This window comes from Microtus oregoni, unplaced genomic scaffold (assembly GCF_018167655.1).
Source record: "Microtus oregoni isolate MIOR12 unplaced genomic scaffold, Mior012 000109F_ref0000275, whole genome shotgun sequence".
Classification (NCBI taxonomy): Eukaryota; Metazoa; Chordata; class Mammalia; order Rodentia; family Cricetidae; genus Microtus; species Microtus oregoni.
The window spans coordinates 3,145,004-3,166,299 of record NW_024544727.1 but is presented as its reverse complement, the minus strand read 5'-3'; the positions used below and the strand labels follow the sequence as shown (position 1 = coordinate 3,166,299).

Sequence of the window (21,296 nt, the reverse complement as noted above, 5' to 3'; positions counted from 1 at the left end):
CCTAGAAGTGATTGCATGGACTAGGCCATTCAACTCAGAGGCAGATAGATATATGCCTCTGCCTTCTGAGTGTAAGGATTAAAGGCATGATTCAATACACCCAGCTTGACTATCTTATTTTTCTTTTTTTGTTAGAAATTAATCATCCATACAATTTCTCTCATTTGTACTCTGTACTGTTGATCTGTTTACTTATCTTTTATTGTTTGTTAATAGGCATTTCAAAGGGTTCATAAATTACAGAGGTGAATCTTCCATTCAGTTTGTTTCTAAAGTGACTTGGTAATTAAATTATGTCTATTTCATAGAATAAGTATGGGGAGCACCAAAGTTATATGACTATACTGTCAAAGAAGTATACATCTGCAGTGTTGTCAAAGTCATGATTTCTGTTGTACAAATGTATGGAATATTTTAGAATGCAGTGACCTATGAGGATGTACATATCGACTTCACTTGGGAAGAATGGACTTTGCTGGATCCTACCCAGAGGAGTCTCTACAAAGATGTGATGTTGGAAACCTACAGAAACCTTACTAGTATAGGTAAGACTGAATTATATTTCATGTTTTAAAATAAGGGGACAATTGTTCATTGGTAACTGGTGCTCTTTTGTAATATGATTGAGGAAGAAGAAGAATGAAATGAATAAATCAGGCATGGCTGTAAGGTTCAATGCAAATGGTAACTAATTTTTTTTACACATTTCAATATATAACATACATATTCTGGCATTATATTTTAGGATACAGTTGGGAAGACCATAATATTGAAGAACATTGTCAAAGTTCTAGAAGACATGAAAGGTAATTTTCATGTGTAAGCTGATAGAATTGTATCTCTGAAGAATGTGTAATGCATCCTGTAAGCTTTAAACAAAAGCAACAGTGTAAATACTAAAGTGCATTGATGATTTTTAAATTCTCACAAAATCATATACCTTAATTTCAGATAAGTGAACTGCATTTGCAAGCCATTCTTTGAAGAAGGAAGATAATGAAACAATGTCTTAACCTATATTAAAATTTGAGTCATAATATGATGAGAGCTATGTTGTAGAATTATCAATCCATTTATTTCATGAATATATATAAAATATATACATATTGAAAAGGTGATAAGTATCTCTCTAAAACTCTATTATACTAATAGTCCATAGAAAAGGTAGGTTAACTCATATACTTGTGACTGTGCAAAGTTTAGTGAGGGGGCAGTTAAAGTCAACAGTCAAGGGGCAGCTGTTATGGAGAGGCCTTAATCCATATACCACAAGTCTATGAACATAAAGTCAAACTGTGTGAACTCAATGTGGAAACCTTATATTTGTTATTTTTCTTTTACTAGGTATATCATATGTTACTCTGGATACAAGCCACATGAGCATAGGGATGTGAAAATATATAACATACCTTTTTCTCAGAACAATTAGAAGATATGTAGCAGTCCCCATGTTGAATATACTTGTTGAATTTGTTGGACAAGTATATAAGTAATTGGTTTTCTAGCCTCATTGTTAATATATCAGTAAGCTCACATTTCAGAAAAGCATCATGAGTACTAAGACTGTGTAAGTACTTCTGTTTGTCATAGTTCACTTACCAAATGTAGTATCACTCACAATATAGGAAACTTTATGAATGAAACAAGGGTGGTGAAGCTCTGAGATTTTTCAGTTCTCTTCAAATAGGTAAAAATTCTCATATAGAAAAAAGATTCTGTAAATGTGAACCATGTAATAAAGGCTGTTATCTATTGTCTTCAAAGATGCAAAACAAGCCTTAATGAAGGGGATCAACAAGATTGTAAACATGGTGATAAAACCTTAAGATATAATTTCTCTTTAAAATTGGACCAAATTGTAAAATTAATTCATACAGATAAAAATATTCAACAATGAATGTGCTAATTCTTTCACATGTACCACTATCATTACAGGCATGAAAAAAGTCAAACTAGAGAAAAAACTTCTGTATATACTCAATGTGTTAAAGCCTTCACATGTGACAGTCATCTACATAGGCTTGAAAGAACACATACTAGATTGAAACCCTATGAACATAACGAATGTGGTAAAGCCTTTTTACATCACAGTCCTCTTCAGATACATAAAAGAACACATACTGGAGAGAAGGCCTGTGAATGTAATCAGTGTTGTAAAGTCTTTGCACATCACAGTCATCGACAAGTACATAAAAGAACACATACTGGAGAGAAACGCTATAAATGTAATCAGTGTGGAAAAGCCTTTTCACACCATTGTCATCTCCTATTACATAAAAGAACACATACTGGAGAGAAGCCCTATGAATGTAATCAGTGTGGAAAAGCCTTTGCATGTCACAGTTATCTCCAAAAACATGAAAGAACCCATACAGGAGAGAAGCCCTATGAATGTAATCAATGTGGAAAAGCCTTTTTACACCATGGTCATCTACAAGAACATAAAAGAACACATACTGGAGAGAAGCCCTATGAATGTAATCAGTGTGGAAAAGCCTTTGCATGGCACAGCCATCTTCAACGTCATGAAAGAAGCCATACTGGAGAGAAGCCCTATGAATGTAATCAGTGTGGAAAAGCCTTTGCACAACACAGCAATCTTCAACATCATGAAAGAACCCATACTGGAGAGAAGCCCTATGAATGTAATCAATGTGGAAAAGCCTTTGCATGGCCTGGTCATCTACAAGAACATAAAAGAAGCCATAGTGGAGAGAAGCCCTATGAATGTAATCAGTGTGGAAAAGCCTTTGTATGTCACAGTTATCTCCGAAAACATGAAAGAAGCCATATTGGAGAGAAGCCCTATAAATGTAATCAGTGTGGAAAAGCCTTTGCATGGCACAGCCATCTTCAACGTCATGAAAGAAGACATACTGGAGAGAAGCCCTATGAATGTAATCAGTGTGGAAAAGCCTTTGCATGTCACAGTTATCTCCGAATACATGAAAGAAGACATACTGGAGAGAAGCCCTATGAATGTAATCAGTGTGGAAAAGCCTTTGCACATCACAGTAATCTCCGAATACATGAAAGAAGACATACTGGAGAGAAGCCCTATGAATGTAATCAGTGTGGAAAAGCCTTTGCACATCACAGTAATCTCCGAATACATGAAAGAAGACATACTGGAGAGAAATCTAATGAATGTAATTAGTGCAATAAAGCCTTTGCTTATAGGATAGTTATTTTGAAGGTGCCTCAATGCCTGTGTTAGAGGAATGAATGCTTATACGATAGAAACTTTCATGTGTGAAAAAGTGTTTGTTTAAAGAGTTGTTTTAATTGTAATTGTGTGATGTCATTATATGTTTGTGTGAGTATGTAAAGTTTTCATGTTTGCTTCTGAGAATGTTTGACCCTTGGATCTTCTTGTAGCAAGAATTACAGGAAGTTGTCAAAAATTAGGCCTTGGTCTTAGGAATGAATATTTCTTAATTGCCCAGCTGTGTTTCTAGTGCTGCAAATATTTTAAAGCCTGTTTGTATCATGTTGAAGTCAAGAAATAGGGATGAACACATATGAGAGAAAAACTCTATTCCTGAAAATGATTTTGTAAAGACGTTGGACATCACAGTTGTCTTCAGCTTCAAGAAAAAAAAACATTTTTCATTTATTTTTTGTAATAGCCTTGAAGGAAGTAAATTAGTACCATGTTCACTGTAGATTGATGTTAGAGATCACTTCATTGTGGTTTCTACTTTGAAACATTTGAGGTAGATTCTAAAATGTGCTTCATGTGTGACAAATTCATTTCTTGCCTCTAAGACTTTCCAGAAATTAGAAAAATCACAAATCTTGCTTTATCAAGAGTTGCTGTTTGAGTGTAGCCAATGTTTGGCTTCAGAATATGTGAACTATGAGGGAAAGGGTATTGGAACATGCACACAAGGGACACCATATATTGGAAGAGGAACAAAAAGTGCTCTGAGAGACTGGAAAAGTTTCTACTAAAATACCAATTTTTCAAACTAGAGCCCTGTGTTTCCCTAGGGTGTAATGGCAGAGCTGGGAAGGGCAGTGCTGGCTTAGTAATTTGATTTCTGCTCATCTAGTAAGGGAACTTCTACTGTCTTGAGGCTCAGCTGGGCAATTCTAGCTCTTGAGGGACTCTGGGCAAGCCTAGCAATCAGGAGCACCAGTGGGAAAGTAGATTGTGATCTATGAGGGAGCCAATAGGGAGCCATGTGTGTTGTTTTTCTTTTTACCTAAATTGTATATTTGATTTCTACCTCCAGTTCTTATCCCACCTTCCTCTGCAGAGGTAATACTAACTACCATTATGGGATCGGGGGAATGACTGTTCTGGTTTGTTTCAGCTGAATTTTTTTTTAATTTATTTATTATGTATACAGTATTTTCAGTATTCTGTCTGCATGTATTCCTACAGGCCAGAAGAGCGCACCAGATCTCACAACAGATGGTTGTGAGCCACCATGTGGTTGCTGGGAATTGAACTCAGGACCTTTGGAAGAGCAGGCAGTGCTCTTAACCACTCAGCCATCTCTCCAGCCCCTCAGCTGAATTTTTTTTGGCATCAGGTGGTAGTATTATGGTACCTTTCCATAGAGCCTCTCATAAAGACCAAAGTCTCAGATGTAGACAGAGTTCTCTGGGAAGCACTAACATATCCAAAGTCCATAAGACATTCTTGACGGACTCACAATAGCTTCCATCTGTTAGAGGTTTCCATTTAACTTCTACAGTTGGACTCAATAGTGATGAGCCCACATCCAACTGTCACACCATTTTATACCTGTTTCATCAGCCAAAAGTCAGCATGATGCCCTCCCCATTTGACTTCTGGATAGGGAGAAGAGAGGTATTTAGTATCATTTAATTTGGAGGTTAAAATAATCCTGAGCCTGTCCTTCTTTGCTGTGTGCAGGTGCTTTAGGAGCCAAGGTCTGATGTCTCACATCCGTACAGAATCTTTTTATCAAGAAAATATTACTGAGATTGGCTAGCTAACTAACATCTCATGTAGACTTACATCTAATGTCTGTGAAGTGTGAACCGTTGTGTTGTTAGCAATCCTCTTATCCTTTCATTAAAATTTCTTGTTGAGTACTAAAGGCCAATGCAGGTGTCAAAAATTAATCTTTCTTTCTGTGTTGTCAAGGCCAGTTGAGCATCTAGTCTTTAGAGGTCACTTGTGCTTGGAAGGAACCTCAGATTCTTCATGTCTCTCTGTTATCAGTTGTCCATCAATGTGAGGATAAGTCAAAAGCTTTGCTTTATGTACTGTGGCTTCCTTTGAAGCCTTGAAGAAATCTTTCCCACATTGATCCTCCTTTTGTACACTTGATAATGATTCCAATTCATCGATTGGGTTCTTGTAGGGATAAGTCCCGCCCCTTAAGGGGCGTGTTCGCCTCGGGCTAATGTCTGCCTATAAATTTGGCGAGCAAGCTCCGAGCTCTCGCTTCTGCTTTCTTGGTCTCCGCGGGAACGGTGGTTCTGTAAGTCTATTTCTACATTAAAGCTATATATATATATTTTTACTCTCTGTCTGCATTCGCTTACGCCGCTACATTTTGGCGTCCAACGTCGGGCTATTTTGCCCCCGACTCAAGCGGGTAGCCTGCTACCTAACACAGCACCCTCCCGGGTGCTGTTTTTCAGTTCGTGACTCCGGCCCCAGTGCCGAGTCCGAGACCCACTCGGCAACACAGGCCCATTCTGCCTGCCTTGGCTAAGTTTTGCAGTGGAACCCCACTGCCTGAATTAGCAGAAGCTCAAGTACTTGCGGTTTTGCAACAAAAGCTGCCACAGTGTCAGATTTGGTCTGTTACAAAGTGACTTGGCTGGTTGTGGTGGCGCACGCCGGTAGGATTTGCTGAAGGAGGCAGAGGCAGGAGGATCACAAGTTTGAGGCCGGCCAGGCAGTGGTAGAGCACGCCTTTAATCCCTGCACTTGGGAAGCAGAGGCAGGCAGATCTCTGTGAGTTTGAGGCCTGCCAGGCCTTGGTAGTGCACGCCTTCAATCCCAGCACTTGGGAGGCAGAGACAGGCGGATCTCTGTGAGTTCAAGGCCAGCCTGGTCTACAAGAGCTAGTTCTAGGACAGGCTCCAAAAACACAGAGACCACCACTGGCAGGAACCGATCATTGCAGGTAAAAAAATTTTCTTTTATAAATAAAATGTCTGAACACATTACTGTTCAAGAATTTAATGATTTTTTTAATTGTACCATGTGGGAGATTTTACAAGAGGTGTCTATCACCCCACATATATGGATCCTTCTGGGATTCGTAGTTTTCATTGGCACCAAATGGTTTGATAACAGAAATATGATAAAGTCTTTACGAGACGAATCCAGGATTCTTAAGGTAGAGATTGAACGCTTAAAAACAATTGAGAATGACAACAATCTTCTCAAGAATCAGTTTGAAGTTCTCCAGGCTGATAACAATCTTCTCAAGAATCAGGTTGAAGTTCTCCAGACTGATAACAATCTTTTCGAGAATCAGTTTGAAGTTCTCCAGGCTGATAACAATCTTCTCAAGAATCAGGTTGAAGTTCTTCAGGCTGATGTTAAGGAGAAATTCATTACTATGGAAGAGGGAACAGCTGATCTGGACCATAAGATTCAGTCCCTTTCTGTAGGAAATGAAACATTAACTGAGAGAATCAAAACTGCTGAATGTGACAATCGGATTTTGTCTAAAGCTTATGACAGATTGACGGAAAGATTGTCAATACAAGAAGGCACGGTTTATGCCATAAAAATTATGTCCAAAGATGAGATGTTATCTCTAACGGACAAACTTCATACTTTAGAATCCTCAATGAAAGCTTTGGAACATAATTCTGGACAGGAGATTCAGACATTGCAGAAGGCAATGGTGAATAGAATTGAAAAGATTGAGGAATTTCTAAATTCTGATGAGGAAGAGCAAAGGGTAGAAAGGCAAATTTTAACTACATCTGTGGGTAAGTCTCTCCGGGACAATTTCCACAAAGCTCTACCTACAGCTCTACCTGCCTTTCCAGTAATAACAACAGAGAAGGTGATTGGTTCCAAAAACCCTAGGGTCATCAAGGAGGATACATGGGAGCCTGTGCGTATGAATGATCTCAAGGAAATAAAACAGGCTGTCATGACTTTTGGGATGCAAGCCTCTTTTGTTAAAGAGATGCTAAGATCTTGGGCCACGACAAGCAGAGCAACCCCCTCAGACTGGCTCCAGCTGAGCTCTGCGGTACTCGAGAGTGGACCGCAATTGAAATGGAAATGCTTATTCAGGCAAGAGGCTAGACTCTTAGAACAGCAGGAAAAAGCGAAGGGAATTGACATTTCCCTAGATCAAATTCTAGGTGAAGGGCTCTTTTCCGATCCTCAGGAACAAGCTAATTTGGATGAAAACACACTCTCCATGTGTACTACAGCAGCCTTAAGGGCTTGGGACAGGGTACAAGACCCAGGACAGAGAATGGAATCATTTGTCAGAGTTAAACAGGGTCAGAGAGAACCCTTTAGTGACTTTTTACAAAGATTAACTAAGGCTGTACAAATAGGAATATCTGACCCAGAAGCAAGACGTATAATGATTGAGTCTTTGGCTTATGAAAATGCAAATGTGGAATGCAAAAGGATTTTGGGTCCTTTAAAGCTCAGATCAGCGCCGTTGGAAGAATGGGTCTTGCATACACTCAATGTTGATACATTTGATTATGGCACTGAAGCATGGGTAGAAGAAGCAATTTCCAATGGTAAAAGGAGACACCAGCATGCCAAATGTTTTAATTGTGGAAAAATGGGTCATATTAAAAGGAATTGTAGACAACGGATTTTCAGAAATAATAATAATAATAATAATAATGCATCTTCTAGAAATAACAGAAATAGGAGGACTCAGCCTTCAGGTTTATGTAGAAGATGTGGAAAGGGCAGACATTGGACGAATGAATGCAGGTCTACAAGAGATAGACAAGGCAACCTGATACAGCCGGGAAACGTGAGAGGGGGGGCCTCACAGGCCCCCATGGCAAACATGGTTCAGTCATATCCAGTTTCTGCAGAGAACGTGCCTCATCAGGACAATTAGGAAGCCCCATGCCTACTGATACAAGCAATAATGATCAGAAAGATAAGTTACGTGTGTTTTGGCAAACTTCTATAAATGATCAAAGACCTAAACTGAGAGTGTGTGTAAATGGCATTTTTATTACTGGCCTGCTGGACACAGGTGCTGATGTAAGTATCATTACCCCAGAATCTTGGCATCCGTATTGGCCTCTTCAGAATGTAAATGTTCAGCTCCTGGGAATTGGAACCCTGTCTCGAGTAAGGCAGAGCACGAGATGGGTTGAATGTATAGGGCCAGAGGGACAAATAGGAAAATTAAAGCCATATGTAGCCAATATCGCAATGAATTTATGGGGTCGTGACCTATTACAACAATGGAATACCGAAATTAACATTCCTGCTAAATCTAGAGCCTATATTTCTGAGAATAATATTAAAAGATATTACAAACGGAGAAAACCGGCCATTCGAGCTGTACAAGAACAAGCAATTGATGTCCCTTCAGAGATACCAACAGCCTTGCCTCTAAAATGGTTGACTGAGACACCAATATGGACAAAGCAATGGCCTTTAGCTGAGGAAAAGTTACAGGCTTTAGAACAGCTGGTACAAGAACAATTAGATGCTGGACATATAGAAGAATCTACCAGCCCTTGGAATTCTCCTGTATTTGTGGTTAAGAAAAAATCAGGTAAATGGAGAATGGTGACAGATCTCAGGGCCATCAACAAGGTTATTCAACCTATGGGCCCTCTGCAATCTGGAATTCCTTTGCCCTCTTTATTACCAAAAGGATGGCCTCTCATAGTTATTGATTTAAAGGATTGTTTTTTCACTATACCTTTGCAAAAAGAAGATAGAGAAAAATTTGCCTTCACAGTGCCTACTTATAATAATTCTCAACCTTCGAGGAGGTTCCACTGGACCGTTCTCCCCCAGGGTATGTTAAATAGCCCCTCCCTGTGCCAATATTTTGTGAACCAACCATTGCAAATAATACGCAAGAAATTTCCCAGATCTATAGTATACCATTACATGGACGACATCTTGTTATCCGATTCAAACATGGATACCTTGAACAGACTGTTTGAAGAAATAAAGATACTTTTACCTAAATGGGGATTGCAAATAGCTCCTGAAAAGATTCAGAAGGGAGATTCTGTTAATTATTTAGGTTATAAAATAGGTTTGCAAAAAATTAAGACACAAAAAAGCACAAATTAGGAGAGATCGCCTACGGACTCTTAATGACTTTCAAAGACTGTTAGGAGACATTTCCAGTCTACGACCAGCTATTGGAATAACACCTGATTTAATAATTCATTTGAACAAAACCTTGGATGGTGATAAGGATTTAAACAGTCCCAGAGAATTAACAGCTGAAGCAGAAAAGGAACTGACAATGATTGAGGAAAAATTACAACAGGCACATGTGGACAGGGTGAATCCAGAGCTCGATTGTATTCTCGTCATACTACCATCAAAAATTTCTCCTACAGGAATTTTAATGCAGAGAGATGATATTATTTTGGAATGGATCTTTTTACCACATAAACCAAGTAAGAAACTGAAAACTTATGTGGAAAAAGTCTCTGAGTTAATTATAAAAGGCAAGCTGAGACTTCGTCAACTAGCAGGCATAGACCCAGCAGAAATTATAGTGCCTTTCACTGCTGATGAACTAAAGAAATTATGGGAAGATAATGAACCATGGCAAAGAGCTTGTGCTAATTTTTTGGGAGACATTAATAACAACTATCCAAAAAGCAAGCGGCTTAACTTCATAAAGAGAACTTCTTGGATTCTTCCTCGAATTGTCCGTGATGCTCCAATAGCTGGAGCCCGTACATTCTATACTGATGCCAATAAATCAGGGAAGGCAGGTTACAAATCAGAAGACATGGATAAGGTGGAACAAAGTCCGTATACTTCTGTCCAGAAGGCAGAATTATATGCCATTCTTATGGTGCTAAGGGATTTTAAAGAACCTATTAATATAGTTACAGATTCACAATACGCAGAAAGAGTTATTTTACATATTGAAACTGCTGAATTTATACCTGATGATACTGAACTAACCTCATTGTTCCTCCAGGTTCAAGATTTGATCAGGAACAGGCTTTGCCCTATGTACATAACACACATCCGATCCCATACGGGTCTGCCAGGTCCTCTAGCACAAGGTAATGCAGAAATTGATCAATTATTGATTGGTAGTGTGCTACAAGCCTCTGAATTTCATAAAAAACATCATGTTAATAGCAAAGGTTTGAAGAAAGAGTTTTCAGTTACATGGCAACAAGCTAAGGAGATTGTAAAGAAATGCCCTACTTGCTCTTTCTATAACCAAACGCCACTGCCTGCAGGGGCTAATCCAAAGGGCACCCAAAGGAATGAAATCTGGCAGATGGATGTGTTCCACTTTGCAGAATTTGGCAAATTAAAATATGTACACCACACCATAGACACGTATTCAGGTTTTCAATGGGCTACTGCCCTGAGCTCAGAAAAGGCTGATTCAGTAATCACACATTTATTGGAAGTTATGGCCATCATGGGTATACCTGCGCAAATAAAGACAGATAATGGTCCAGCATATGTATCTAAGAAAATGAAACGCTTTTTTGATTATTATAATATAAAACACATTACAGGTATACCAAATAATCCTACAGGTCAGGCAGTTATAGAAAGATCAAATCGTACTATAAAGGATATGCTGAACAAACAGAAAGGGACTGAAAATACCCCCAGAAATAGATTACATAATGCTTTATTAACCTTGAATTTTCTTAACGCTAATGAGAAAGGAACGACAGCAGCAGAAAGACATTGGATAATGGAAAAGTCTGCTGAACTAAATCAACCGATTTATTTCAAAGATGTGCTGACCTCTCAGTGGAAGCCAGGAGATGTGCTACGTTGGGGAAGGGGTTTTGCTCTTGTTTCCACAGGAGAAGAAAAATTGTGGATACCATCAAAATTAATAAAGTTTCGATTTGAAGAGGAGAAACCTCTTGGAAAGGAGAAATGACAACTCATCCACAACGATGATATTCATACAGGTGGTAAGAAAAACATATAGAATGGGGGCAGGGTTCTGTTCTTATCTCCACAGGAAAACACTCATCTTTGAGAAATTCAAGGGACCCTGGATGTTTGGATACTGACAGATGGAAAAATACCTGCCCAATAGGAAATATCAAGACAACTGAATGGGTTGTGTAAGTAATATTAAACCATATTTCTAAATTTATAAAGCTGGTTTTGAAGTTGGACTCTGGCTCAGTCCCTCTCCAATTCCAAGCCTGTTAGTAAGAGAAAAACCCAGAGTTTCTGGAGTTTCTGTCTCATGTCAAGAGCCATGATATGGGACAGAAAGAAATATGAGTTTAGAAAACATCTTTGCCTTTCTTCACATCTATCATACTTTTCATTGAATATATCTATCATGTCTTTCATTGAATATATATATATATGTCTATATATGTCTATATGATTAATGTTTAAGTTTTTCATAATGAACAATGAGTTTTTCCTGAAGTGACATTTGAAGTTTCCAGGAAGAAGATGGGGCCCCATAACAACAACTCCACCTGGTTGATATGACGTCGTGATACTGACAGCGCTACTACAAGACCTGCTTTGGGTACCAGCTGCACAAGACAGTTCCAACTTGGTTAGCTGAAATGGTGCACATCTTATACAACATTTTGGCCAGACCTGCACGAAAATACTCAGAGACTATTTGCAATTTTAAAAGACATTATCTTGAAATTTAACCATCATTTTACTTTCACAGGATCCCCCAGAAAGAACGTCGCCCCTATGACAGCTGGAAGTAATTCTAGAGAACGACGTCCCCTCTCCCAGTAAAGTTTGCCCTTGTGTTTAGGGACATCATTTAGGGGTTGATTATAATTAGTATATGATTGAGGGTTGGGGGAGGAATTTTATAAGCTCAGGGATCATTTTGAAAAAAAAAAGAGGGGTGATGGGATAATAGACAAATATATTGGTATAGATTCTTGTATATTGATACAAAGTTAAATTATATTGACTATTGTACGCATGCATGTTTCTACCTCTGTTTAAAACATTTTTATGTATTGACATAAATTGTATTGATATATATATATATATATTGTATATATTTACCACATTGCAGTGTACATTTCTACCTCTGATTAAGATACTTATATAATATTTGTGTATTGATATATATTTACCTACTGCAATGTATATTTGTACATTGTTTATATTTGGAGGTCATTGTCCTCATTTGTTTCACAGTCGTTTATTGTCTTAGTCTTTAAGTTAGATAGATATTGAGAATTATATAGACTAATTGTCATCTAAGTTTGTCATTTATAATTAGACTAATCAGGTTCTTTAGATATATAGAGATTATACTCAGTATAGATAGATAATCTTCAACCTCTTCAAAGAGCTGTAGAAAATGGCCTTTAATCTAACTCAGAGTTTCGTGATAGTGAGACACAATTGCTCCTGGCAACACCGCTCTATTCCCGAGAGAATGTTGAGCACCAAAAACACTCCATCTGGAGCCTTTCTATTTGGCAGAACTGGCCTTTGGGCAAAGAAATGCCCATACCTCAACCACTGACACAGATACAGAGCGTGCATCAATGGATAAAACAGGACTGTCATATCCTGCCAAGACAGGGTAAGATAGTTTTGAAAAGTTCCTTGCCTTTAATAATGGTATGTCAGTTATGTTAGGCCTTAGCCAAAATTGGTTGACTCAACGTTGCAAACGAGAATTTGGGTGATTGCCCAGGTAGTCAGTTGTCTCTGTCAATTGTTGCACATTTTGGATATATCTCGTTTGTTGAGTAGTGTTTATTCCCTTCTCAGATCTTTGACTGAGTTGAAGATTATATAATTGTAGTTACTCTTTACATTATTTGGACTTCTTGAGATAGAATGTTTAGCAAAGCTTTTGTTCTCAATATTGTTTGTTGTATTTATTATTTGTTGTTATTGTATGTAGTTGTATTTGGTTTATTTCTGTCTTATTTAGACAAAAAGGGGAGATGTAGGGATAAGTCCCGCCCCTTAAGGGGCGTGTTCGCCTCGGGCTAATGTCTGCCTATAAATTTGGCGAGCAAGCTCCGAGCTCTCGCTTCTGCTTTCTTGGTCTCCGCGGGAACGGTGGTTCTGTACGTCTATTTCTACATTAAAGCTATATATATATATATTTTTACTCTCTGTCTGCATTCGTTTACGCCGCTACAGGTTCTCCATGGCCTCCATGAACAGGACAATAAATGATCAATAGATAGCCTTTGTTCCTATGGACCTCACTGATCTTGTATAGAAATGAGAGAAATAATCCCCCTTTTGGTCCCTGTAATGACATTAGAATAGCCTCTAAGAATGATTATTAAACACTAGAAGATCAGTTTTATACTAGTTTTGTACTTTTAACTACTTTATAATACTTCAGGAGTCAGACACAACTCAATAAACTTTCTTTGGCATACCTTTCAACCACTCCTTGAAATAGTTGGAATCTGACCTTGCAAACTTTAATAAATAAATGATTCCTAAGTCTCATCCTTATGTACCTTAAACAACTTACTCAGACCTTCATAGCTTGTAAGACCTTTCCAGTCTTCTTTATTCTGGAGCCATCTAGTCTTAATCTTGGTCATACATCTAAGTCCTTTTTTACTATGGTCATTTACATATTTATGTTCTTCTAGCATGTTCTTTTATGTACTTCTCCCTTTTTGCTAATATCATAATTACATAGGAACATTAACAAATATGTTTATGATCTGTTGTGAGAATTTTCTCCCCCATGGAAGGGGCAGAAGCAATTTCTATCCCATAACCATAATTCCCAATGAAGATACAAAGTACAATTTCACCAAAGTCCATCCTGGGGACCAACCAGTGAGTTTATTGAGCTTACTTACTGAGCATGGTTGAAAAGGTACATACAAGGGGTTTTGATTCTGTGGTTGTTTGAATCAAAATGACCCCCAAAATCCCATGGAGAGGCACTATTAGGAGGTGTGGCCTTGTTGAACTATGAAATAATCACTTTCTGCTGCCTGCTGATCTGGATGTAGAACACTCAGCTCTTTCTCCATGCTTTCTGCCATGATGATAATGGACTAAATCCTCTGAAACTGTAAGCCAGGCCAAATCAAATATTTTCCCTTATAAGTGTTGCTGTGGTCATGGTGTCTCTTCATAGCAATAGAAGCTCTAACTAAGATACACAGAAGCAGCACAAGGCATGTCTCCATCCAGTATATACAATGGCTCTCCCATAGCTGCATATGTGGAGCTTACCTTCTCTCTACACTTCCACTGCCCATATACTCTCCATTACAATATTTTTCTCAGTGGACATAGGATGTAAGTAAGCCTTATAGCACTCAAGGTAAATTCCCACTTTTTTTTTTTTTGGTTTTTTGAGACAGGGTTTCTCTGTGGTTTTGGAGCCTGTCCTGGGACTAGCTCTCGTAGACCAGGCTGGTCTTGAACTCACAGAGATCTGCCTGCCTCTGCCTCCCAAGTGCTGGAATTAAAGGCGTGCGCCGCCACCGCCCGGCTTAAATTCCCACTTTCAAAGATGTATTTCTCATAGGTGCTAACACAGAATCAAGATCCACTCAAATGGTTCCCTGGCTACATACTCTAGCTCATTCTTAAAACCACAAGGTCCCATGTCATTAGGGATGAATTGCATATAGTTGCCTGGAAAAGAGGCTGTGTACTAAGATCGAATGGGATGCTTTTTTCTTGATGGAATATCAACATTCAGCAAAACTGATGGTGGTCATCCTTTGTAAGCAGCCATGGGTGATCATGGGATGATACCAAATGTTTGTCTTAAGATAGTGCTGAGCAACAACAAATGAAAGAAAGCTGAATAGAAACTGTATATGATAATGTAATAAATTTGTTTTTCCTCAACTAAACATTAGGTAAACACAAGGCATTATTCATATGATCCATGGCATCACTACTATAACCATGTTTTTGGGTTTTAATGTAAGTATGTAGTTGATTCCAAGAAATAGCAAATACATAAGAAAATATCATGTAATTGATGCTTACAGCATCCAGTACAACACAACTAAGAAATCCCTCTTAAAACTATGATGCTCCAGCTTACTCTAGAGAGTTACACAGGCAGCCTCTTTATCCATTCTATAAGTGAGTATCTCATTTGCTCTTTTCACTACAGACATGTATAAATAAACGTTAAATAAATATTTACATTTGAGCATCCAAATCTTTAATAGTCCTGATTAACATACTACTTGTCTTTGGGGTATTTCTGAGGCAGCCCTCCCTCAGCTAAATTCTACTTGGTGTGACTAACTCTCTCCTAAGCATTGGTCAATCCTTTATATCACCAATTCTAGTCTTCTACATTGCGACTTAGTACTGGAGTACTGCTCAGTACATGAGATGCCATTTACAACTTCCACAAATTAACTCCAAATGGACCTTCACTTAAATGTCAAATGCTAAGTGCAGAACTTCTAGAAAATACTTGAAACTAGGCGTCTCTGACTTTGGCAACCTGCCTAGGCTTTGGGAGGTTTCTCTAAGGCAATGATGTATAGAGAAACAGCAGAGCACTGTCTCTAATATCAGGAATATGCATGGGAGAGCTGGTAAAGATGTGGGGCCAGGGCCTTTGGAAAAGGGTTGTTTCAGATCCTCAAAACCCTAGACTTTTCACAGAAGGATGAAAACTGTGGTTATCAATTCTAGCACCACTGTGGACTTTGTTTATTATGTTCTTGATTTACCCAATATTCCTCTTGTGCAACATTGCCTGATTAGCCTCTTTCTGAATTTGTATACTTCCTTTTAAAACCAAACTCATTGATTTACCTTTGCAGGAGACTTGCTGTTGAATTTGATGTAAATCTCCAGCCAATCTGATATATACCTGTCTTTATATTTGCAGCCAGTGCTGGGAATTCTGTGCTGTTTCCCTTCTGCTCACATGGTTTTGATACTTAGACCTCACTAACTAATCAGAGCCTCTAGATGACCCGACAGTCAAATGGGAGGGTTCTGGGAGCCAGCCTTCCAGTTTAGCCCTTCCTGAAGAAATCAGTCTCTTTCATGCACTGCGCCTTGGGCTCCCATGTGTGGAGAGAAGGTGTCTGCTCAGCAGCTTCTCCATGGTGAGTGTGGGGTTGCTTTCCACGTAGGGGAGGTGTGGTGGCCCAAGGTGTGTAAGAAGCTGCTGTCACCATGTGTGGAGGAGTGACTGGGCTTGGTGAGTGAGGGGCCGCTGTCCTCAAACTAAGTAGAGCGGCCTGCTGAGGCTTGTGGGTGGTGTGGTGGGTCCTCCCCTGGCTAGGTGGGAGGCAGTGGACAAACCCAGAGTTTAGTGTGTTCCTGCCTCATCCTAAGTAGCCCTAAGTGATCCTTGCAACTCCCTGCTGTCAGTCTCTAAATCTTCACTGCCTGGGGTGTGTCTGCACAGAGCAGAGCTTTGGGATCCACAGATGGTGGTGCCTGTAGTGCTTATGTTGTTGCATGTGGAGCCAAATTTTTCAAATTCGGAGACTACTGGTATCTCCAGTCTCTTCAGAAGTGCTACACTTTTAACATTTATGTTTAGAATCCATCTGCAGTTAATTTCGTGGAGCTCATAAATGGTTTCTCCTTTGTAGAGTATCACTCCACTGCTAAACTGTGAATTAGGGGAGCATAATTGATAATAAAATTAATGGTATAAGAATTTACCAGTTCTTAGGAGACATTAAGTCACACAAAGTAGAATTTAAGTGAGGGAGGGCTGCATCCCAAATTCCCCAAAGATAAGTAGTATGCTAGCCATGCCTGTTAGAGATTATTTTCATGAGATGCAAATGTTTGTTCACCAGGATTAATATACCAGTAAGGTACATTCCTATAACAAATTAAAGAACCGTTATTTACAACCAGCCAAAAGACCTACTTTCTCATCAAAGACCTCTAACATGGTGCCCAAGGGGCCATTACAGGCTCAGAACCTGTGTGCCCTGAAAGTATAATAATTCTAGTACAGCTTCATTTTTCAGTTTTTAAAAAAGCAGTGTACAGTCAATGTCCCCTATACAGATTGAGGTGACTTGAATTCTGTCTGTAACCCCACAGAGCATTGCCTTTGCTATCCTCTTGGTTAACCACCATGAATTTTTGGATTACAAAAATGCTGCACCACAGAGTTCTAAAATTACCAGTTTGATTCATATTTGGGTTGTCCATTGCAATAACAATAAAAGGATTTGTGTGTGGATCATGGCTTCTCCCTTCAGACCAGAAGAGTAGGAACAGTGTACTGTGTACACTGGAAGGGGGAAAAACTGGACAATAACGAGATCACAGAATGAAGTTTAAGGGAGTGAGCTTCAGGGTTATCCATTACAAAGATGATTGGGCACAGTGTGTGACTTTCTGTGTAATTTCCCATCATACATTATTTCTTGCACATGAATGAAGACAGACACTCGTGGGTGTACAGTTGAGGGAGGATAGCTTGAACTACTACATGTTTAGTTTCCAATTAGTGAACTCTCCCATGCAGATATGTTCACTCCTGGTTGACACAGTTAAGTCAGCTCAGTTGTTTGAGACATAGGCCATTGGCTAACATTTTACATGGGACAAAGTCATGCATTCTCTTATTAATGGTATTCTCCCTATCAGGGAAGTGCCCACTCTGTTTCAAAGTCAGTATAACTAAGTGTTCAATTATTTTTTTATCATTTTAAGAAGTCGAGCTCCGGGCTGTGCGCGGAGGGTGCGGAGGGAAGTCCCGAGACAAAGGAGCGCCACCGCCTCTGCAGCCGCAACAGTCCCGGCCGTGGTCGCCTAGGGACTTTGAATATGTCGGGGATTGCCCTCAGCCGACTTGCCCAGGAAAGGAAAGCTTGGAGGAAGGACCACCCTTTTGGCTTTGTGCCTGTCTCAACAAAGACCCCTGATGGCACGATGAACCTGATGAATTGGGAGTGCGCTATCCCTGGAAAGAAGGGGACTCCATGGGAAGGAGGCTTGTTCAAACTGCGGATGCTTTTCAAAGATGACTATCCGTTCTCGCTACCAAAATGTAAATTTGAGCCACCACTGTTTCACCCAAACATGTATCCTTCTGGCACAGTGTGCCTGTCCATCCTGGAGGAAGACAAGGACTGGAGGCCAGCTATCACGATCAAACAGATCTTATTAGGAATACAAGAACTTCTTAATGAACCAAATATCCAAGACCCAGCTCAAGCAGAGGCCTACACAATTTACTGCCAAAACAGAGTGGAGTATGAGAAAAGGGTTCGAGCACAAGCGAAGAAGTTTGCCCCCTCATAAGCAGTGGCCCTTTGGCTCCATGACGAGGAAGGGATTGGCTTGGCAAGAACTTGTTCACACCTTTTGCAGATCTAAGTCGCTGCATACAGTTACTAGTCGCCTGGGAGGGTTGAGCAGGCGCCATTTTCCATTTCCGCCACTGGCATATACAGTCTCAATTCACTGAATTGCCCCAGTTTTTCATACAGGGTCTCTTCCTTCAGGCTTTTGTATTTTTGATTGTTATGTAAAACTTGCTTTTATTTTAATATTGATGTCAGTATTTCAACTGCTGTAAAATGATAAACTTTTGTACTTGGTAAGCCCCTAGGAGCTAGTTTCTTCGCGTTTGGATGCAGGCATGCTTCCCACTGTTCAGAGCTCTGGCCTCCAGCTGGCTGTATGACAGAACCACACTGTCCCTCCCTCCCCACCCTCAACCTCCTCAGAAACCTGGGCTGTAGTTTATGAGCCTCAGATCCAAAGTTGGCCAGCGTCTCCATTCTGCACCACTTCCTTTGTGTTTATATGGCATTTTGTCTGTGTTGCTGTTTAGAGTAAATAAACTTTATATAAAAAAATAAAATAAAAAAGAAGTCAATTATTGGTTATCATATTTTAGATTTCATTTTATTCAAAGGCATTATTGCTATAATTTCTTTGTTTTTATTTTCCAATGTTTCCCAGTTTTTGAATTTCATTCTGTTTTTAAGTGCTGTTTATTTATTCATCTATTTATTTCAACCTGGTGGGCCATGACTCTTTTTAGGGGGATCAAATGAACCTATCACAGTACTGGCCTAATACCAGCAGAAAGTACAGATATTTAAATTATAATTCATAACAGCAAAATATAGTTATGAAGTAGCAGCAAAAATAATTTTATAGGTGGGGGTCACTACATCATGAGTAACTGTATTAAAGAGTCACAGCACTAGGAAGATTAAGAAAACTGATTTAGATCAATGTCACCTATAGCTCAGGCTTACATCATACTATGTAACTGAGAATTTCTGTGAACAGCTAATCCTGCCCTTGGTTTCTAGTGCTGCAAAAACAGTCCTGCAACTCCTACCAGGCTGGATCTTGACTGCTCTGTGTGAAGGAGGAATAGATCAGTGAATGAGTATCCTCCAACTTCTCTAGATTTTACTTGTGACTTTACAAGTGAAGTGGGACCTGTGTAAGACTTGAGTTCACTGACCAGTTGTAAAGCCAGTGTAGACACAACAGGCAAAGGATTGGCAAGAAGAAGGGTAAAACTTTCCTGCTGTGACAGTAGTTGACATTAGCAGTGAGTAGTGAGGTAATCAATTTTAAATGCTCCATAAACGTGCTTACTTGCCATTTCGTGGCACCACAGACCATGCATACAAGAATCTATATAAAGAACTGAACATACCATTAAACTTAATTACTATAGTGACAGTAGTTCACGTAAAATAGAAGAGCTGGATAAAATGATATGGCCCTGCCTACTATGATTTATTTTCCAGGTTTTAGATGTATGCTCTGAGATAAATGATGTAAATAGTACTTGTTCTGCTCTAATACAAATCCCAAGTCTCTGGAGCACATGGCCATAAAATCTGTTTCAACATTTGAACAGAATTTTTCAGGATGATAAATACATTATTTCCACTATCTCTCTTCTGCCTCTAAGCCCTCCGATAGACCCTTTGTTGTGTTCTAATTCTCATGTCTTCTTTTTGTTTAACAACAATTACTGTTTGAATGTGACCTGTGTTTGGTTGAAGGATCTCCCAGCTATGAAGTAAATGGTTGGCTACACTGAACCTTGAGTGTGTAATGGAATATATACACAAAGGACTCTGCCTTGGAAGAGGAACAGGAAGTGTTCTGAGAGAATGGAAGGTTTTACTAAAGTACAAATTTTCCATATTAGGATCTTGTCTGACTATAATGTGGAAGGACAAACCTGGAGGATTTTTGCTTTCTAAGACATTTGATCTCTGCTCACCCAATAGGATAACTACTAATGACTTGAAGCCCACCTGGGTAGTCCTAGCTAATAAGGGACTCTAGTTAATTAGGAGCACCAATAGGAAGTAGTTTACAGGTTCTTTCCAGTAGTCTCTTGTTCTGCTCTAGAGAGTTGTAAGGAGAACCACAAGCCATTCCATGGTGAATGTAGGAGCCACTGTCCCCAGACCAGGAAGAGCAGGTTAACTGAGCTGTCAGAGCTGCTTGGACAGGGATGAGCCATGAGCCAGACAGGTTCTGTTGTTCTTTGTAGTGACCTGGGTAGTGGTCCTTGGCCTCTGAGCTTTGTTGAGTGTTGATTCCCTGGCGAGGAGGAGGCTCTGCCATCCTGGCATGGGAGACTATGAGCTTGTAATATTGTTTTAATCAGTGTGGTAAAGCCTTTGCATGGCACAGTCATCTTCAAAGTCATGAAAGAGGCCATACTGGAGAGAAAACCCTATGAAAATAATCAATGTGTTTAAAGCCTTTGCCTTTCATAGTAATCTCTGAAAACTTAAAAGAACCCATAATGTAGAGAAATATTATGTATGTAATTAGTGTGGTAAAGGTTTTGTTTAACATATTCATCTTCAAAGACATGAACTAACAAATGCTGGAGCTTCAGTCATAGCCAGACTTCTCAACAGTCAGGATTTCTTTCTCCTCATAGCTGTAGATATCAGGATACTTTCCCTCCACAGCTTCAGTTATAGCCAGACTTCTCAACAGTCAGGATTCCTTTCTCCTCATAGCTTTAGGTATCCAGGATATCTTTTCTCCACAGCTTCAGGAGTAGCCTGACTTAATAACAGTCAGGGTAGCTTTCCTAGCAGATGTAGATATCCAGGATTGCAGTTGAAGACTGCTCAGGCAGTGTCCATAGCCATCTAGACCCAAAAAGTCACACTGAAAATATACTAATGATAATGCTGGCACGTTAGAA

At 39.4% G+C, this 21,296-nt stretch overlaps 2 protein-coding genes across 2 annotated transcripts; both read left to right on the top strand.

Annotated features, from left to right (window-relative positions):
- The first annotated feature begins 511 nt into the window (after window positions 1-511).
- LOC121443587 (zinc finger protein 431-like) lies at window positions 512-20,726 on the top strand. Its single transcript, XM_041645401.1, has 4 exons — window positions 512-545; window positions 746-806; window positions 1,936-3,156; window positions 20,720-20,726. The coding sequence occupies exons 1-4, from the start codon at window positions 512-514 to the stop codon at window positions 20,724-20,726; spliced, it is 1,323 nt and encodes a 440-aa protein (XP_041501335.1).
- Window positions 17,903-18,388, top strand: LOC121443588 (SUMO-conjugating enzyme UBC9-like). The gene has a single exon (XM_041645402.1). It carries the CDS (start codon window positions 17,912-17,914, stop codon window positions 18,386-18,388), a length of 477 nt encoding a protein of 158 aa, XP_041501336.1. The 5' UTR covers window positions 17,903-17,911.
- Window positions 20,727-21,296: the final 570 nt, after the last annotated feature.

Bases quoted from the DNA above. Each gene is read 5' to 3' on its own strand.
- LOC121443588 (XM_041645402.1), top strand. From the start codon at position 17,912: ATGTCGGGGATTGCCCTCAGCCGACTTGCCCAGGAAAGGAAAGCTTGG.
- LOC121443587 (XM_041645401.1), top strand. From the start codon at position 512: ATGTTGGAAACCTACAGAAACCTTACTAGTATAG. The intron at 546-745 runs GTAAGACTGAAT...ATTATATTTTAG, and splicing joins CAGAAACCTTACTAGTATAG to GATACAGTTGGGAAGACCAT. The intron at 807-1,935 runs GTAATTTTCATG...CTATCATTACAG, and splicing joins AGTTCTAGAAGACATGAAAG to GCATGAAAAAAGTCAAACTA.